We start from the raw sequence: 16,885 nt of genomic DNA, 5'->3' as shown, positions 1-16,885 counted from the left end.
TAGAATGAGGGTGTTGGTTGGTACTTTTGTAGTCCTCTGACACAGACAGAACACTGGACATACAATATGAGTGTCACGTCCTGACCATAGTAAGAGGTTATTTCTATGGTAGATTAGGTCAGTGCGTGACAGGGGGGTGTTTTTCTATGTTTTGTATTTCTATGTTTATGTTCTAGTTTTGTATTTCTAGGTTGGCTTTGTTTGGGATGATCTCCAATTAGAGGCAACTGGTCGTCATTGTCTCTAATTGGAGGTCATATTTAAGTTGGTGTTTGTCCCACATGGGTTTGTGGGAAATTAGTTTTGAGTTTGTGTATGTTAACTCTGCGTCATGGTTAGTTGTTTTTGGTATTTAGCTTATTTATATGTACTGCATAGTTTCACAGTGTAAATAAAATGTGGAATGAAACACGCGCTGCACTTTGGTCTGCTCCTTCTTCATCCTACGACAACCGTGACAATGAGTGCGTGAAGTGTCAATCAAAGAGGAGTGCACCTCTAATTTCCTTCCCCCTCTCCCTCGGACTGAGCTGTGAAAAATGTCATCATTGATGTCAGATGATCGACATCATCTGCAGACCATATTGTGGACACTGTCTGACCTGCAAATTTACACCCCCCCACCCCTCAACACCCCCATGAAGATGTTCACACATTTCTTAAAGCCCTTCACTGACGTGTTGGTTGTCAGGAAGAGGCATCATGAAGACAGGAAGACAGCTCTGCATCACCATCTTATTCCCTCAGTACATACAGTTGTTGTGAACCACAGAACTCACACCCTTCTGTTTCATTCTCTTCTTGGACAGTAAGCTCACCTCCCCTCTCTCTCCTCACGCTGTAAGTATGCTTGATGTCTATCTTTTCATTATTATTTGTTTCTAGTCATCAAACTTCTGCAAGGCAGGAGAATTCCAACTTATGCAGGGCTTAACAATGTTTTTATACTGCTGTTTGTTTGTCTGTTAACCAAGAGATACATAAAGTAGACCTACATACAGTTTGTTTGTGTTAGCCTAGACGTACATACTGTAGACCTACATACAGTTTGTTTGTGTTAGCCTAGACGTACATACTGTAGACCTACATGGGCAGGTAAGATGTTTGGAGAATGAGGGACTTCTGTACCCTTGAGTGCCATGCATACAGGGACCTTTGAAATGTTCAATTTGATTGGTGGATTCAAATAAAGTGTTTAAAATGTGTGTGACACAGTGATTTAGCTGAGGGCCCTTTAGGACCAGTCTCACAGAGAGTGGTGTTGACATCTATACTGTCTAGGATGTGTGTTATAACTTTTCTTCATCCATAACAACCATCTCTCTAGACTTTGATACAGACTCCATTGGCCTTATGGGTCTTCAGTACAGATGCTCTGTGTGTGTGTGTGTGTGTGTGTGTGTGTGTGTGTGTGTGTGTGTGTGTGTGTGTGTGTGTGTGTGTGTGTGTGTGTGTGTGTGTGTGTGTGTGTGTGTGTGTGTGTGTGTGTGTGTGTGTGTAAGTCATTGCTGTTTAGCCTCACAGCTTGGGGATAGGAGCTATCGTTGAACCTGGTGGTCAGTCTTCAGGCTGCTGTAACAGCTTGACAGACTGTAGATGGAACATTTCTCCTCCTTTGGGTTTCTGAGAATAAAACAGCTTCAAAACAATCAATGTAGAAATCGACCGGCTCAATTCGGTCTTGAAATTGTGTTTTTTACATTGGATAAAAGTGCAAACTCGGAGCTAGAAAATGGCATATCATACACTGCAGTTGAGGAACAATGGGAAAGTATTCTGCTTTGAAAGTTGATAAACTTGTAACCTCACTTTTGAGAAAATGGCTTTTGAATGTTTTGGTACACCTACTGGAGAGCTCTTTTTTGTCTACACCCATTCAGCATTGTTCACACCCTCTTAAACGGCCCCACAAACCGTGGACCCAGCTTCCGGCAGGGCAGGCGGAGGGTCAGGTTTTGAGTTGAGAGCCAGACTCTGTTCCCCGGTGTGAACACCGGGGCCTCACTGCGGTGACGGTCTGCGGCAACTTTCTGGTGCCGTACGGCGCACGGAAGGTGGACGTGAGCGGTGTCTCAGGTTTCCTCCGCGTGCCGGAACCAGTCGTCCACCGCAAGAGCCTCGGTCTGACTCTGATTCCAAGGGGCCAGAACAGGCAGATACCCCAACACACACTGAAAGGGAGAGAGGTTAGTGGAGGAGTGGCGGAGCGAGTTCTGGGCCATCTCTGCCCAGGGCACGAACGCCACCCACTCCCCCGGCCGGTCCTGGCAGTAAGACCTCAGAAACCTACCCACATCCTGGTTAAGTCTCTCCACCTGCCCGTTACTCTCAGGGTGAAAACCTGAGGTAAGGCTGACCGAGACCCCCAGATGTTCCATGAACGCCTTCCAGACCCTTGACGTAAACTGGGGGCCCCGATCAGACACTATATCCTCAGGCAGCCCGTAGTGCCGGAAGACGTGTGTAAACAGAGCCTCCTCAGTCTGTAGGGCCGTAGGGAGACCGGGCAAAGGGAGGAGACGACAGGACTTAGAAAAACGATCCACAACGACCAGGATCGTGGTGTTACCTTGTGAAGGTGGAAAAATTGGTTAGGAAATCCACCGACAAGTGCGACCACGGCCGTTGTGGAATGGGTAAGGGTTGTAACTTACCTCTGGGTAGGTGTCTAGGAGCCTTGCACTGGGTGCACACTGAGCAGGAGGAAACATAAACCCTCACGTCCTTAGCTAAAGTGGATAACAGATAACAGGCTACATTAGACTATATATGGATAACAGGCTACATTAGACTATACAGTATATGGACAGCAGCAGTCAATACAGCAGGCTATGGTGATGATGATACTGATTCCTCTGCTAACTAATGCTACTACCAGTACTGTACACAAGGGTCAACAGTGTAACATAATATGATAGTGGTATGTTGTACTACTACAGACATCAGTGTTTGTGTGCTTCAATCTGACTTTGTCAAGTAGCCAGTGATGTGTTTCACCATTTTATCTGATTTATTTCCAGTTTGTAATGTTGATATCAGCCCAAGATTATTTGTATTTTTTTATTTAACCTTTATTTAACCAGGAAGGGCTCATTAAGATTTTAAATCTCTTTTTCAAGAGAGTCCTTGCCAAGATAGGCAGCACCAAGTCATGACAAAAATTACAGACAAACAACATGAAAAACTACAAGTAATCTCGTAAAAACCATAGAATTCACAAGAGTGTAACAAAATCAAAAACAGCAAATTAAAAACGTTGACAGGTCAGGGAATCAGTCTCAAGATCATCCATCAGTGATTTAAAAATACCAATCGAGACAAGTTCTTCCAGTTTAAAAGTATTTTTTAAGGCTTTATTATTATTGAGGACATTATTATTAGGATGGTGCAGTAATGTTGAGATGCCAGTAGGGAGAACTCTAGTCTAGAACACTGGAACCTTCAGTACCACTTTGATGCAGCTGATGAGGAGTGTACATTGAATGTGTTTGTAGAATAGAATGAATGACATCATGGATCTGACCAAATGTAAATGGAACTTTGACCTGTTCCATGTGGAACTCAGAGGGACAAGGCAACACATTCTAAGATATTATAAACATTCCATATAGAATAGTCAACATATTGTTAACATGGTTCTGTATTTAAATAAAAGTGGAAATGGGGGACATTTTGTCCATTTAAGAAATGTAGGGCCCACTCTAATACAGTAACCTCCCCTATCTGACATGCTCTTCTGGTCCTCATGCATGTTAATGTCTTAAAGAGGAAGAAAGGACAGTTCTGTATCAGCTACTTGTATCCTGACTAATTTAAATATGTATCAACCACAGAACTGACACATACTAGCAGTTGCCACTCACTACCAGTCAGTTGACTCACTGTACAAGACCTCACCCCTTCACGTCACTCTGTAAGTACTCTTGAAAATGTCTTGAAATATAGTTTTTAGTTAATTGTTTTTAATCATAAGTCATATTCTTGAGGGTAATGTATCATTTTACATCTTGTTATGTTTTGAGCTGTGTTTTGCTTGTTACATCAGGGTCAGTATTCATAAAGTGTCTCAGTGTAGGTGTGTTGATCTACATAGAGATTAGATGATTAACCCGAGCAAAAAATACATGCAAACAAACATTGTAACACTGCAGTGTGTGTGTGTGTGTGTGTGTGTACTGGCCTGTGTGTGGGTGTGAATGACACAGTGGATTTAGCTGAGGGCCCTTCAGGACCAGACTGATAGGGAGTAGGGTTGACATCTATACTGTGTAGGATGTGTGTTTTAACTTTTCTACATCCATAACAACCAGCTCTATAGACTTTGATACAGACTCCATGGGCCTTATGGGCCTTCACTACAGATGGTGTCTGTGTGTGTGTGTGTGTGTGTGTGTGTGTGTGTGTGTGTGTGTGTGTGTGTGTGTGGTGTGTGTGTGTGTGTGTGTGTGTGTGTGTGTGTGTGTGTGTGTGTGTGTGTGTGTGTGTGTGTGTGTGTGTGTGTGTGTGTGTGTGTGTGTGTGTGAGAGAGAGAGACACACAGTGGATTTATCTGAGGGTTCTTTAGGACCAGACTGATAGGGAGTAGTGTTGACATCTATACTGTGTAGGATGTGTGTTTTAACTTTTCTACATCCATAACAACCAGCTCTCTAGACTTCGATGCAGACTCTATGGGCCTTATGGGCCTTCACTACAGATGGTGTCTGTGTGTGCAGGGTACCTACACTACATGACCAAAAGTATGTGGACACCTGCTTGTCGAACATCTCATTCAAAAATCATGTGCATTAATATTGAGTTTGTCCCTGCTATAACAGCCTACACTCTTTTGAGAAGGCTTTCCATTAGATTTTGGAACATTGCTGCGGGGACTTGCTTCCATTCCGCCACAAGAGCATTAGTGAGGTTGGGGATTGATGTTCTGCGATTAGGCCTGGCTTGCAGTTGGCATTCCAATTCATCCCAAAGGTGTTCGATTTGGTTGAAGTCAGGGCTCTGTGCAGGCCAGTACAATTCTTCCACACCGATCTCGACAAACTATTTCTGTTTGTATCTCGCTTTGTGTACGGCATGTTCATGCTGAAACCAGAAATGGCCTTCCCCAAACTGTTGCCACAAAGTTGGAAGCACAGAATTGTCTAGAATGTCATTGTATGCTGTAGCGTTATGATTTCCCTTCAATGAAACTAAGGGGCCTAGCCCAAACCATGAAAAACAGCCCAATACCATTTTTCCTTCTCCACCAAACTTTCCAGTTGGCACTATGCATTGGGGCAGGTAGAGTTTTCCTGTCATCGGCCAAACACAGAATCGTCCATCGAACTACCAGATGGTGAATTGTGATTCATCACTCCAGAGAAAACGTTTCCACTGCTCCAATGTCTGAAAGCTTTATACCACTTGGCATTGGGCATGGTGATCTTAGTCTTGAGTGCGGCTGCTCGGCTATGTAAACCTATGTCATCTATGTAATCTATGTAATATATGTAAATCTATGTAAACCTGCTCTAGCAGGGCAGAAATCCATTTCGTGAAGCTCAGGACTAATAGTTCTTGTGCTGAACGTTGCTTCCAGAGGCAGTTTGGAACTCGGTAGTGAGTGTTGCAAACGAGGACAGAAATTTGTCAAACTGAGCTGTTGGAAAGGTGGTATCCTATGACGGTGCCACGTTGAAAATCAAGTCTTCAGTAAGGCCTTTCTACTGCCAGTGTTTGTCTATGGAGATGGCATGGCTGTGTGCTCGATGTTATACACCTGTCAGCAACGATAGTGGTTTAAACAGCTGAATACACTCATTTGAGGTGTGTGTGTGTGTGTGTGTGGGTGTGTGTGTGTGTGTGTGTGTGTGTGGTGTGTGTGTGTGTGTGTGTGTGTGTGTGTGTGTGTGTGTGTGTGTGTGTGTAAACCAGAAGGGTTTATTGTTAAGTTTAGGGTTAAGGTTTGGTTTTGTGGTTAGGGTTAGGGTATGGGTTAAGGATTGGTTTTAGGGTTAGGGTTAAGGTTAGGGTTAGCGTTATGATTAGGGTTTGGCTAAGGGAAAATAGGATTTTGAATGGGAATTAAATCTGTGTCCCCACAAGGTTAGTTGTACAAGACTGTGTTTGTGCGTGTACATGTGCATGTGTGTGAGTCACCTGCTGTTTATCCTCACAGCTTGGGGATAAGTTATCATTGAACCTGGTGGTTAGTCTTTAGGCTGCTGTACAGCTTGACGGACCGTAGAGGATTGAACCTTTATCCTCCTATATTTGGGGTTCTGAGAATAAAACAGCTTCAGAGGAATCAATGTAGAAATATGTGTTTACAGTACTACAGATCTGTTCAATACGTTGTTGTTGTTGATGTTGCTGATGATGAAACATTTACTGTATCCATTAGGAAATTATTTTTGCATCATACAACATGTCATCTTAAATAGACAGACGTAGACAGACATGCAACACATCACACACATTACATACATAGTGAAATATACTTACAGACAGACAGTATTCACATAGACAACAATATAGCACAATACAACACAACACAATATGAGCCTGGTTCATTTTCAGTAATGAGGCCCTGTACCCCATTTACAGTTTCTACTTCAATGTATCAGGTGGAGTTATTCACCAGCTATAGAGTGACTTGTTGTTTATGTTTCTAAGACTGCAGGGTGGGAGATGCAACAATGGCCTTGAGAACAGCAGGAAGTGTGTTGGTGGTATTTCTCTGGTCTGTGACAGGTATGGTCTCATTCATAACTTGATATGTTTGTCAGTCTAAAACGTGTAGAATGTTCAAATTACATTTGCTTGTGTTCTGTTAGGCATCCCCACTTCACTTTAAATAGATATGTTTCACACCTCACTGAGTGATGATTATCTGTGGGTTCAAATATGGCAACAAAGTGTGGACAAATCCTACTCTTAGTGTGAGCCAAAATACCTTGTCCTAATTCTGATACCATTGTGCTGTCTAACTGTGTTTCAGTGGTACTGGGTCAGAATGGCTGGAGTGTGACCTACACCACTCAGAGTATCTGTACCTTGAAGGGGTCATCAGTGGAGCTGTCCTGCTCTTACATATATCCCAGAGGTCATACAGTCACATCAACCTTCTGGTTCACTGAATGGGGGACTAGTGTAGAACCTGAAGATCTAGTTCAGGACCCAGAGTATGCAGGTCGTCTGGAGTATCATGGGGATAAGAAGAATGATCACAACCTGATAATCAGAGACCTGAGAGAGAGTGACTCAGCTACGTACAGGTTCAGATTATTAACAGATCAGACCGGAGGGAAATATTCTGGAAGTCCTGGAGTCACTCTGTCTGTCACAGGTACAGTAACATTCTATATACTGGAAGTCCTGGAGTCACTCTGTCTGTCACAGGTACAGTAACATTCAATATAGTTAAACTGTTGAATTCCATTTAGTTCAGGATAAATGTCTTGGTTTGTATTTATGTCTGTATAACACAGGATGTTCAATTAGAATTAGAATTCCAATAAGTTCTGGACAATTGTTGTGGTGTGTATGTACAGTAGTCTGTATAACATAGTATTTCTTCCATCTTTGTATTAGAGTGATAAGTCAGTGATAAAGGGATTTACAGTGATATTGTTTTTTCTCCAGGTCTTCAGGTGAAGGTGACTGGTGGACATCAGGATAAGATACTGACCTGTATCACCACCTGTACTCTGACTCTGACCACCTACATCTGGTACAAGAACGGACAACATCCAGATGAGAGCACCTCCCCCCAGTACAAAGACCCAGTCTCCAGTAACTATGAAGACAGTTACTCCTGTGCTGTAAAAGGCCATGAGGAGCTCCACTCTCCTGCAGTGTGTGAGTGGGAATCTAATATGGAATGTATACAGAATGTTTGTACTAATTCCTTTTGGTCTCACTGTATAATTTGATAGGGCTTGGCTTTTATGAAAATAACTGAAAATACTGTATAATGAACTTATGTGATTCCATTATGTTTTAGGTGTCCAGGGTCAGGACTGCAACAGAGTGACTCACACCAACAGGACCATCTGTGCCTTGAAGGGGTCAACAGTGAACATATCCTGTACTTATTTTAGTCTTTATAGCATCACATCATTACTCTGGTTTAGTCCTAAACAGAGTGACAGCTGGGGGGATAGGTCGATCCCTGAGGTCTTAACCACAGACCCAGTGTATGCAGGTCGTGTGGAGTATGCTGGAGAGAAGGAGAGCGGTCGCTCCACCCTGAGAATCACAGATCTGAGAGAGGAGGACTCAGCTGAGTACAAGTTCATCTTTAACACACAGACATCAAGATGGGGATACAGCTTCCCTGGAACAACTCTGACTGTCACAGGTAACACTGGATCATGTTTTTCATACAGGATCATGTTTATACATAGATTTCTATTTGATGTTTAATTATACATTTTTTTATCCATAATACACTATTGGTTTAATTATGTTATTGTCAATGACTCTGTATTCAGACTTGCAGGTGAAGGTGACTCCTGCCACATATGCTGGGAAGAAGACACTGACCTGTAGCACCACCTGTACTCTGACTGACAACCCCAACCCCACCTACATCTGGTACAAGAACGGACACAAAGTAAAGGAGGACACATCCAGCCTGTACTCAGACTCCTTTAGTGATGCAGACAGTTACTCCTGTGCTGTAAAAGGCCATGAGAATCTCCACTCTCCTGCAGTGTGTGAGTCTGGACTTTTACATACAACATTTGTTTCAGGTTGTCAGACAATCATTATTTAATTTGTTGTGAATGTGACGTCCACTTCTGCTTTAGTTCCGTATCCTTTGCCACGCAGTGTTGAATGGGCTTCAAGATATATAATCAAATTCATGAAAATGCAGTCAATGGATGAATTTACCAGATACCTTTCATTACGTTTTTGCACCAAAGTTTAACAACTACAAAGCTGAGGGGATAGTCACTTCCTGGTTACTTTCACAGCATATGATTTAAACATTGTTGATTTTGTTTTTCTATTTATATTTGGAGGTGGGGTGCCCTGATTGGCGTCACTCGTTAGACAGTACGTGTTACACCTGTGCTGGCATGTGGGTTTTTATTTTGTTTGCCTCTTCTTGGGAAAATGTTGTGGGCGCTCGTGGTGGGCACTCGTGGTGGGCACTCATGGTGGGCGCTCGTGGTGGGCGCTCATGGTGGGCGCTCGTGGTGGGCGCTCATGGTGGACGCTCGTGGTGGGCACTCATGGTGGGCGCTCGTGGTGGGCACTCGTGGTGGGCACTCGTGGTGGGCACTCGTGGTGGGCACCCATGTCTATTTGGTTCCAGTTGTTGTTGCTAGTCAATTTTCAATGGACACCCCCTTGAGTGTCTTTCAGAACCCCTCCTAAAAACCCACTGGTCTCATTTTTGTCTTTAATTCCCCCTTTTGTTTGGGTGACATTTTAGGTTATCTTGCTGGGTAACGTAACAGCATAAGTGTATACAGTAGATATTGTAATTAAATAATTTTATAAAGGTGATATATTGTCTTGTATTTCAGGTCAGAAGTGTTGGAGTGTGACTTACACCCATCAGAAGATCTGTGCCTTGAAGGGGTCAACAGTGGACATATCCTGCTCTTACACATATCCCAGTTATCATGAGATCAAAAAAGCTTTCTGGTTTACTAAATGGTCTGGTAAGGATGCTGAAGATCTGAACTCAGTGCCAGGGTATGAGGGTCATATAGAGTACCTTGGGGATAAGAAGAGTAACTGTACCCAGAGAATCACAGACCTGAGAGTGAGTGACTCTGCTGGGTACAGGTTCAGATTCATAACATCTGGAGGAAAGTTTTCTGGCTCACCTGTCTCCCTGACTGTCACAGGTAATCTGTCACTCATCTCACATCTATGACACATATCTAGATAGCTGTAATGTGAGTGTGGTTTTGTATGATTGCTAATGCATATGATGTGTGTGCTTCAGTGTATAATTGATTTTAGCTGTGATTTTGTATGCATGCTAATGAGAATGTTGAGTTTTAATCTGTTTTTATTGATTCTATTGAACCCAGGACTTCCTGGAAAACAGTGGAAATTATTACAGAGTTGACTGTCCTGACTAAATAAATCATATTAATGACCGTAATATCCTTATTAAAGGGCAGTCATACAGACACTGCAGTGTTATGTAACAGGGAAAAACAAATATAATATTTCAAATATAATATTTCATAAGAGGACATATATAGGAGGAGAATAATGATTTGTTTCTTTTTACTCCAGATGTTATGTTGGAGATGGATCCTACATCTGTGTCAGAGAGGGAGAATGTCACACTGACATGTAGAACCAAATGTACACTGGACCCCATCACAGCCTATAGTTGGTATAAGAATGGACAGCCTATACCAAACAGCAACACCTACTCTCCTGTCTATATACTATTCTCAGTCAGCAGTGAGGATACAGGCAGATACTCCTGTGCTGTAGAAGGCCATGAGGATCTCCCCTCTGCTGAAGAGACTCTCACTGTCACATGTTAGTACATTGGGGGTTTTAATGTCCAGTTTGATATACAGACAATGTTGATACTTGAATTTAGAATAGATTGTTTTCCACATAAATATATCTATCAATCAATATTTTTGTGTTTAACATCATTTCCCTGAATTTGTATTACCACAATATCATCATTATTTTTAGTGATTCTGTTTCAGATTTTCTTTTACTCTGAATTAATAATTTATTATAATTTATAAACTATTTCAAACTCACCCGTAAAATGTAAACACAAATGTTGCTATAAATAAATACAATGTATTTGACATCAGATGGTCCAAGGAACACCTCAGTGTCAGTCAGTCCCTCTGGTGAAATAGTGGAGGGCAGTTCAGTGACTCTGACCTGCAGCAGTGATGCCAACCCACCTGTGGACAAATACACCTGGTACAAGAAGAATGTAACCTCACCAAAAGCATCAGGACAGAGTTACAGCATCACTAACATCATCTCTGAGGACAGTGGAGAATATTACTGTGAGGCCCAGAATGGAAGAGGATCTATGAACTCTACAGCTCTGATGATCATTGTAGCAGGTAAAGTTACATCTTCAATACTTCAATATAAATTCATGTTCAATAACTAATTATTTTTCAAGGTAATCTTCTCATAGTTTGCCTTATTACATTTTGGTTTATAACTATACTAGGCTTTATATAGTATTGCATTAATGTCCTGTATTGCTGTATATTCATTTTCAGTTCATAATAACATGTACTCATATCATCTATATAATCTTTTAGAGAAACAAACCTCAGTTATAGCTGCAGCTGTAGGAATCATAGTGGTTGTTCTGGGTGTCATACTGGCTTCATGTCTCTCGGGCTTCATGTGGTTCAGGTGAGTGAAAATGCAGATTTTAAAGATTATTTCACTTTATTTTCTTCATTACTTTATTCATATATTCATTCATTCATTCATTCATTGACAAAACAGGAAGAAGGCCTCCAAATCCATCTCTGACACAAGACACACAGCAGACAACGGACAGGTGAGTCTGTTCAAACAGATGTAAGATCATTATCGTTAGTCCCGTGTGGCTCAGTTGGTAGAGCATGGTGTTTCAAACGCCAGGGTTGTGGGTTCAATTCCCCGGGGATCAGTACGGAAAAAATGTATGAAATGTATGCATTCACTACTGTAAGTCGCTCTGGATAAGAGTGTCTGCTAAATGACGTAAATGTAAAGGCATTTTTATTGCTTTGTGGGACATTTCCACTCTTCATGCTCTCAGTCTCCAGGTCTATTTATATTGTCTGTTCTCTCTCTCCATCAGGGAGACTCTAGTCCAGTGTATGACAACATCTCAGGCAGGGCCATGACCCCTACTGCAGCACAGACAGCGGCCACCGTCGACCAGGATGACGTTCACTATGCCAGTGTCCACTTCTCTGGCTCCAAAATCCAGGAAGGGCCTCTGTACTCCACCGTCCAGCTGCATCAACCCCAGAAACAGGACGAGGATGTCCAGTACGATGCTGTGAAATTCAACCGCTCCAGTTATGCCAACCAGTGAGCATATTCTGCCATTACATTAACAGTCAATTCTAGAGCATTGTGAATACACCACATTAAAGGAGAAGTTGGCTTTTTTACAACCAAATGTCGATTTTGTATCTAAATGCCATGTTATAGAAACGTCCAGACACCTTTTTTGTGATTTCTCTTGTTTTAGAGAAACTTGCCCCAACCAGAAATTCACTTCCTCATCCTCGTTGTGCAGTAGAGGCTCTGAAAAAACATGAGCAAATGCTCCAAAAACACAATACTGTCTTTTAGAAACAGAAAGCTGTCAGTATAGTGATGCAGGATTTTAGATGTAACAGTTGTACACATGAAATTGTGTCATTCCAAACTTTATCCACAACGTTATATTCCATTTTGTGTGACTCGTGCTGTTTCCCCGTCCAACTGTACTATTCTCCGTGTATCATGCTGCTAGAACGGACGAGAGGCATCGTTCAAGTCTCAACAACATGGAACATAACGTTGCGGATTAAGTTTAGAATGACACAATTTCATGTGTACAACATCTAAAGACATGCGTCACTATTGACTACTTAGAGCTTTTTAGTTTCTAAAAGGATGTTTTGGGGTGTTTTTGGAGCCCACTTACTGAACAACGAGGATGAGGAAGTGAATCGCTGGTTGGGGATAGTTTCTCAAAAAAAGAGTGAATTCGCCCAAAAGAAATCTGGACCCTCCTATAACATTCCAGTTACATATGTTTTTAGATTTGGTTGTAAACAAGCTATATTCTTGATTACAGCTCATTCATATGCTGCTGCTTATTGGACGAGAAGACCATGATGTCATTAATAAGTGAAAGAGTTGACCCCTAGTGGCGGCATTTCCTTACAAACCCAACAATATAATGAGAGAGTGGTGGTTTTGAGGAACTGTACTGTGTTCCAAATGGAACCCTATTCCCTATTTAGTGCACTACTTTTCACCAGAGCCATATAGGCCTTGGTCAACGTAATGCACTATAAAGAGTATATGTAGGTTTTTTGGGGATGCAGATTCTGTTTCATTTCTGTTTCTCTCTCTTCAGACCCACGACAGCACAAGCAGCTGACGAGGACTCCTCTGTTCTCTACAGTACAGTCAACAAACCCAGAACCCAGAAAAGCTGAACACAACAAACCCAGAACCCAGAAGTGCTGAACACAACAAACCCAGAACCCAGAAGAGCTGAACACAACAAACCCAGAAGAGCTGAACACAACAATCCCAGAACCCAGAAGAGCTGAACACAACAAACCCAGAACCCAGAAGAGCTGAACACAACAAACCCAGAACCCAGAAGAGCTAAACACAACAAGTTTGACAGAAACCTTGTATATCTGGACCTGTATAGTCCAACTAAGTGTTATAATAATATATCATGATATGCCATTTAGAAACACTTTTATCCAAAGTGACTTATTATGCGTGGATACATCTTTCATGCCGGTGGCCCCATTGGGAATTGAACCCAAACACCATGTTCTACCAACTGAGCCACAGGACTACTGTATTCACACTTAGTTGGAGTGCTGATCTAGGGTCAGTTTTGCCTTTTAAACTATGATGAATAAGTGGGGGAACCTTGTAAATAATTTATATGTTAATTATTTTTTTCCATTCATTTTTTAAGTAACATGGAACAGAATCTGAACAGAATAACTTTGCTTTGTATTTCTAAAATAGCCTCAATGTACAGTTAGTTATATTTTATTAGAAGGCTGAGAACATTATAAATATATGTTTTAATTTTTTCTTGATGTTCGCGCACAGGAACAATGCTTCTATTCTACAGTACTGTACAATTCTGTTACTTTCTACAGTACTATTCTGTTACATTCTACAGTCCTGTACTATTCTGTTACATTATACAGTAATATTCTGATACATTCTACAGTACTGTACTATTATGATACATTCTACAGTACTATTCTGTTGCAATATACAGTACTGTACTATTACAGTATACAGTAATACTACAGTATACAGTACTATTACAGTATACAGTACTGTACTATTAAAGTATACAGTCCTGTACCTATTCTATTACATTATACAGTCCTGTACCTATTCTGTTAGTCCTGTACTATTCTGTTACAGTCCTGTACTATTATGTTACAGTATACAGTCCTGTACTATTCTGTTACATTCTACAGTACTGTAAGATTATACATAATATGTTTACTTGGTATGTTCATATACATTTATTCTTGGTTTTATGACAAAGTTATGGTAACATTTTGCCTCAATGTTCTGATGCAACGTTTCTTATCACTCTGTAGTGTCTGTGACTGTCATTAATGTGATGACATGCTATTTTATCAAATCCATTACCTAACGTTTAATTGATTACGTGACTGAATTAAATTATGTAACAATTGACTCAGTAATAACCTGGGGCACCACGGAGAAGCTTATTTAAAGGAGTTCCCTCTTCCGAAATAACTCTTACAGATCTAAAAAATATCTTACATTTCAGTCATCAATTATTCTTGACCTCATTCAGTCTCATCTTGGTTATCTGCACGAACTCTAGTTTCCATAATGAATCAGCAATATACAAATTGGCTTATTTAATAACTAACTAAATAATCACACAGAATGACATAAACAAACAGTAGATATTGCTGATAGAAAAGTCCCTAGTGGACTAAGCCGATATGACAGCTTGATAGTCAAAGGAAAGGGGCGGGAAAGTCAAAATGGATTCACTACACAGTCTATCATTATATTCATTGAAATGCTAATTCTTTGCACATGAAAGGCCGCTCATTCGAGAATGATTTCAATATATATATTTACGCCCCTATGTTGTTGTCGTCCTCTCTGTTGGAATCCTCAATCGTCCTGTAGGGTTCCTCAGTCTCATTTTGTCCAACTAGTAGTTAGAGAATAGATTACGTCATTGTTTATTGAGAAAGTGATGTCATATAGAATAAGTGCTATGGTCTCCAAAATGGCGTGGCTTTTGAACCCCTAACTGTTGACCGACCTTCCAGGGTAGGGGTGTCTCTTTTGGGGGGCAGAGATCACAGGGCTAGCTATTTAGACACCCAGCAAGTTTAGCCTTCACCAAACTCCGATTTACTATTAGAAAAGTTTGATTACCTTTGGTGTTCTTCGTCAGAATGCACTCCCAGGACTTCTACTTCAATAACAAATGTTGGTTTGGTCCCAAATAATCCATAGTTATATCCAAACAGCGGCGTTTTGTTCATGCGTTCAAGACACTATCTGAAAGGGTAAAGAAGGGTGACGAGCACGGCGCATTTCGTGACAAAAGAATTCTAAATATTCCATTACCGTACTTCGAAGCATGTCAAACGCTGTTTAAAATCAATTTTTATGCCATTTTTCTCGTAAAAAAGCGATAATAGTCCGACCGGGAATCTGCGTTTAGGTAAAAAGACGAAAGAAAATACAGCACAGGGTCGACTCGTGCACGCGCCTAAGCCCATTGGCCTCTGATCGGCCACTTGCCAAAAGCGATAATGTGTTTCAGCCTGGGGCTGCCTCGATATCATTCAGCTTTTTCCCGGGCTCTGAGAGCCTATGGGAGCCGTAGGAAGTGTCACGTTACAGCAAAGATCCTCAGTCTTCAATAAACAGAGACAAGAAGAACAAGATCTTGTCAGAGAGGGCACTTCCTGTAAGGAATCTTCTCAGGTTTTTGCCTGCCATATGAGTTCTGTTATACTCACAGACACCATTCAAACATTTTTCGAAACTATAGGGTGTTTCTATCCAAAGCCAATAATTATATGCATATTCTAGTTACTGGGCAGGAGTAGTAACCAGATTAAATCGGGTACGTTTTTTATCCGGCCGTGTCAATACTGCCCCCTACCCCCAACAGGTTAAAACACTTTGTGGAAAACACAGGATGTAGACGTATCTAACCCTGGGGACTGGATCCAATTAGAAACAACAGGATGTAGACGTATCTAACCATGGGGCCTGGATCCAATTAGAAACCACAGGATGTAGACGTATCAAACCCTGGGGCCTGGATCCAATTAGAAACCACAGGATGTAGACGTATCTAACCCTGGGGCCTGGATCCAATTAGAAACCACAGGATGTAGACGTATCTAACCCTGGGGCCTGGATCCAATTAGAAAACACAGGATGTAGACGTATCTAACCCTGGGGCCTGGATCCAATTAGAAACCGTGCTAAAGCATTTAAAAGGTAATTTCCAATTGAGCCGACATCTGCTGTGTTTACCTTGAATGTGATCTCCACTAACGCAGGAACTCTGCCTTTAAATAAAAGCATTGTCTACAAGCACATTAGGATTGAATCAAGGGCCACAGTGGATTCAGAAAGTATTCCGACCCCTTGCCTTTTCCTCATTTTGTTAAGTTACAGCCTTATTCTAAAATGGATGAAATTGTTTATTTTCCCGTCAGTCTACACACAATACCCATTAATGACAAAGCAAAAACAGGTTTAAAAATGTTTGCACATGTTCAAAATGTGGTTAGGTCTGTTACCTGGAATAAGTTGTCGACATGCTCCATGGGTAAATTGTTCTGCATACAGGGGTACGTTTTTTTCTATTATTTAACCAAGTAACTTGACTGAGAACACATTCTCATCTACAGCAACAACCTGGGGAATAGTTACAGGGAGAGGAGGGGGATGAATCAGCCAATTTGAAGCTGGGGCTTTGATTAGGTGACCATGATGGTATGAGGGCAAGATTGAGAATTTAGCCAGGACACCAGGGTTAACACCACTACTCTTATGATAAGTCCCGAGGGATCTTTAGTGACCACAGAGAGTCAGGACACCTGTTTAACATCCCATCCGAAAGAGGGCACCCTACACAGGGCAATGTCCCCAATCACTGCCCTGG

The 16,885-nt window shown here is 41.5% G+C and overlaps 2 protein-coding genes and 1 long non-coding RNA gene across 8 annotated transcripts in view; all 3 read left to right on the top strand.

Moving 5' to 3' along the window:
• Positions 1 to 14,417, top strand: part of LOC115178713 (sialoadhesin) — a 58,953-nt gene extending 44,536 nt beyond the window's left edge. For all 5 annotated transcript variants that reach the window (XM_029739993.1, XM_029740001.1, XM_029740002.1 and 2 more), the window contains 3 exons: positions 11,455 to 11,509; positions 11,795 to 12,030; positions 13,073 to 14,417. In XM_029739993.1, coding sequence (XP_029595853.1) covers positions 11,455 to 11,509; positions 11,795 to 12,030; positions 13,073 to 13,154 — 373 coding nt within the window. In that variant the 3' untranslated portion in view covers positions 13,155 to 14,417. The remainder of the gene's footprint in view (positions 1 to 11,454; positions 11,510 to 11,794; positions 12,031 to 13,072) is intronic.
• On the top strand, positions 770 to 7,112 carry LOC115178731 (uncharacterized). 2 transcript variants are annotated; one of them, XR_003872683.1, is made up of 3 exons: positions 770 to 840; positions 6,652 to 6,729; positions 6,977 to 7,112. It is a non-coding gene; the product is annotated as an uncharacterized LOC115178731 (long non-coding RNA). The 2 variants fall into 2 exon arrangements; XR_003872682.1 differs by lacking the exon at positions 770 to 840 and adding an exon at positions 3,828 to 3,913.
• LOC115178721 (sialoadhesin-like) lies at positions 8,294 to 10,614 on the top strand. The gene is made up of 3 exons (XM_029740012.1): positions 8,294 to 8,696; positions 9,516 to 9,842; positions 10,243 to 10,614. Exons 1-3 carry the CDS (start codon positions 8,444 to 8,446, stop codon positions 10,500 to 10,502), a joined length of 840 nt encoding a protein of 279 aa, XP_029595872.1. The 5' UTR covers positions 8,294 to 8,443; the 3' UTR covers positions 10,503 to 10,614.
• Positions 14,418 to 16,885: the final 2,468 nt, after the last annotated feature.

The sequence above is a fragment of the Salmo trutta genome, chromosome 38 (genome assembly GCF_901001165.1).
Source record: "Salmo trutta chromosome 38, fSalTru1.1, whole genome shotgun sequence".
In the NCBI taxonomy this organism is placed as follows: Eukaryota; Metazoa; Chordata; class Actinopteri; order Salmoniformes; family Salmonidae; genus Salmo; species Salmo trutta.
This window is presented reverse-complemented; position numbering and strand designations above follow the sequence as displayed.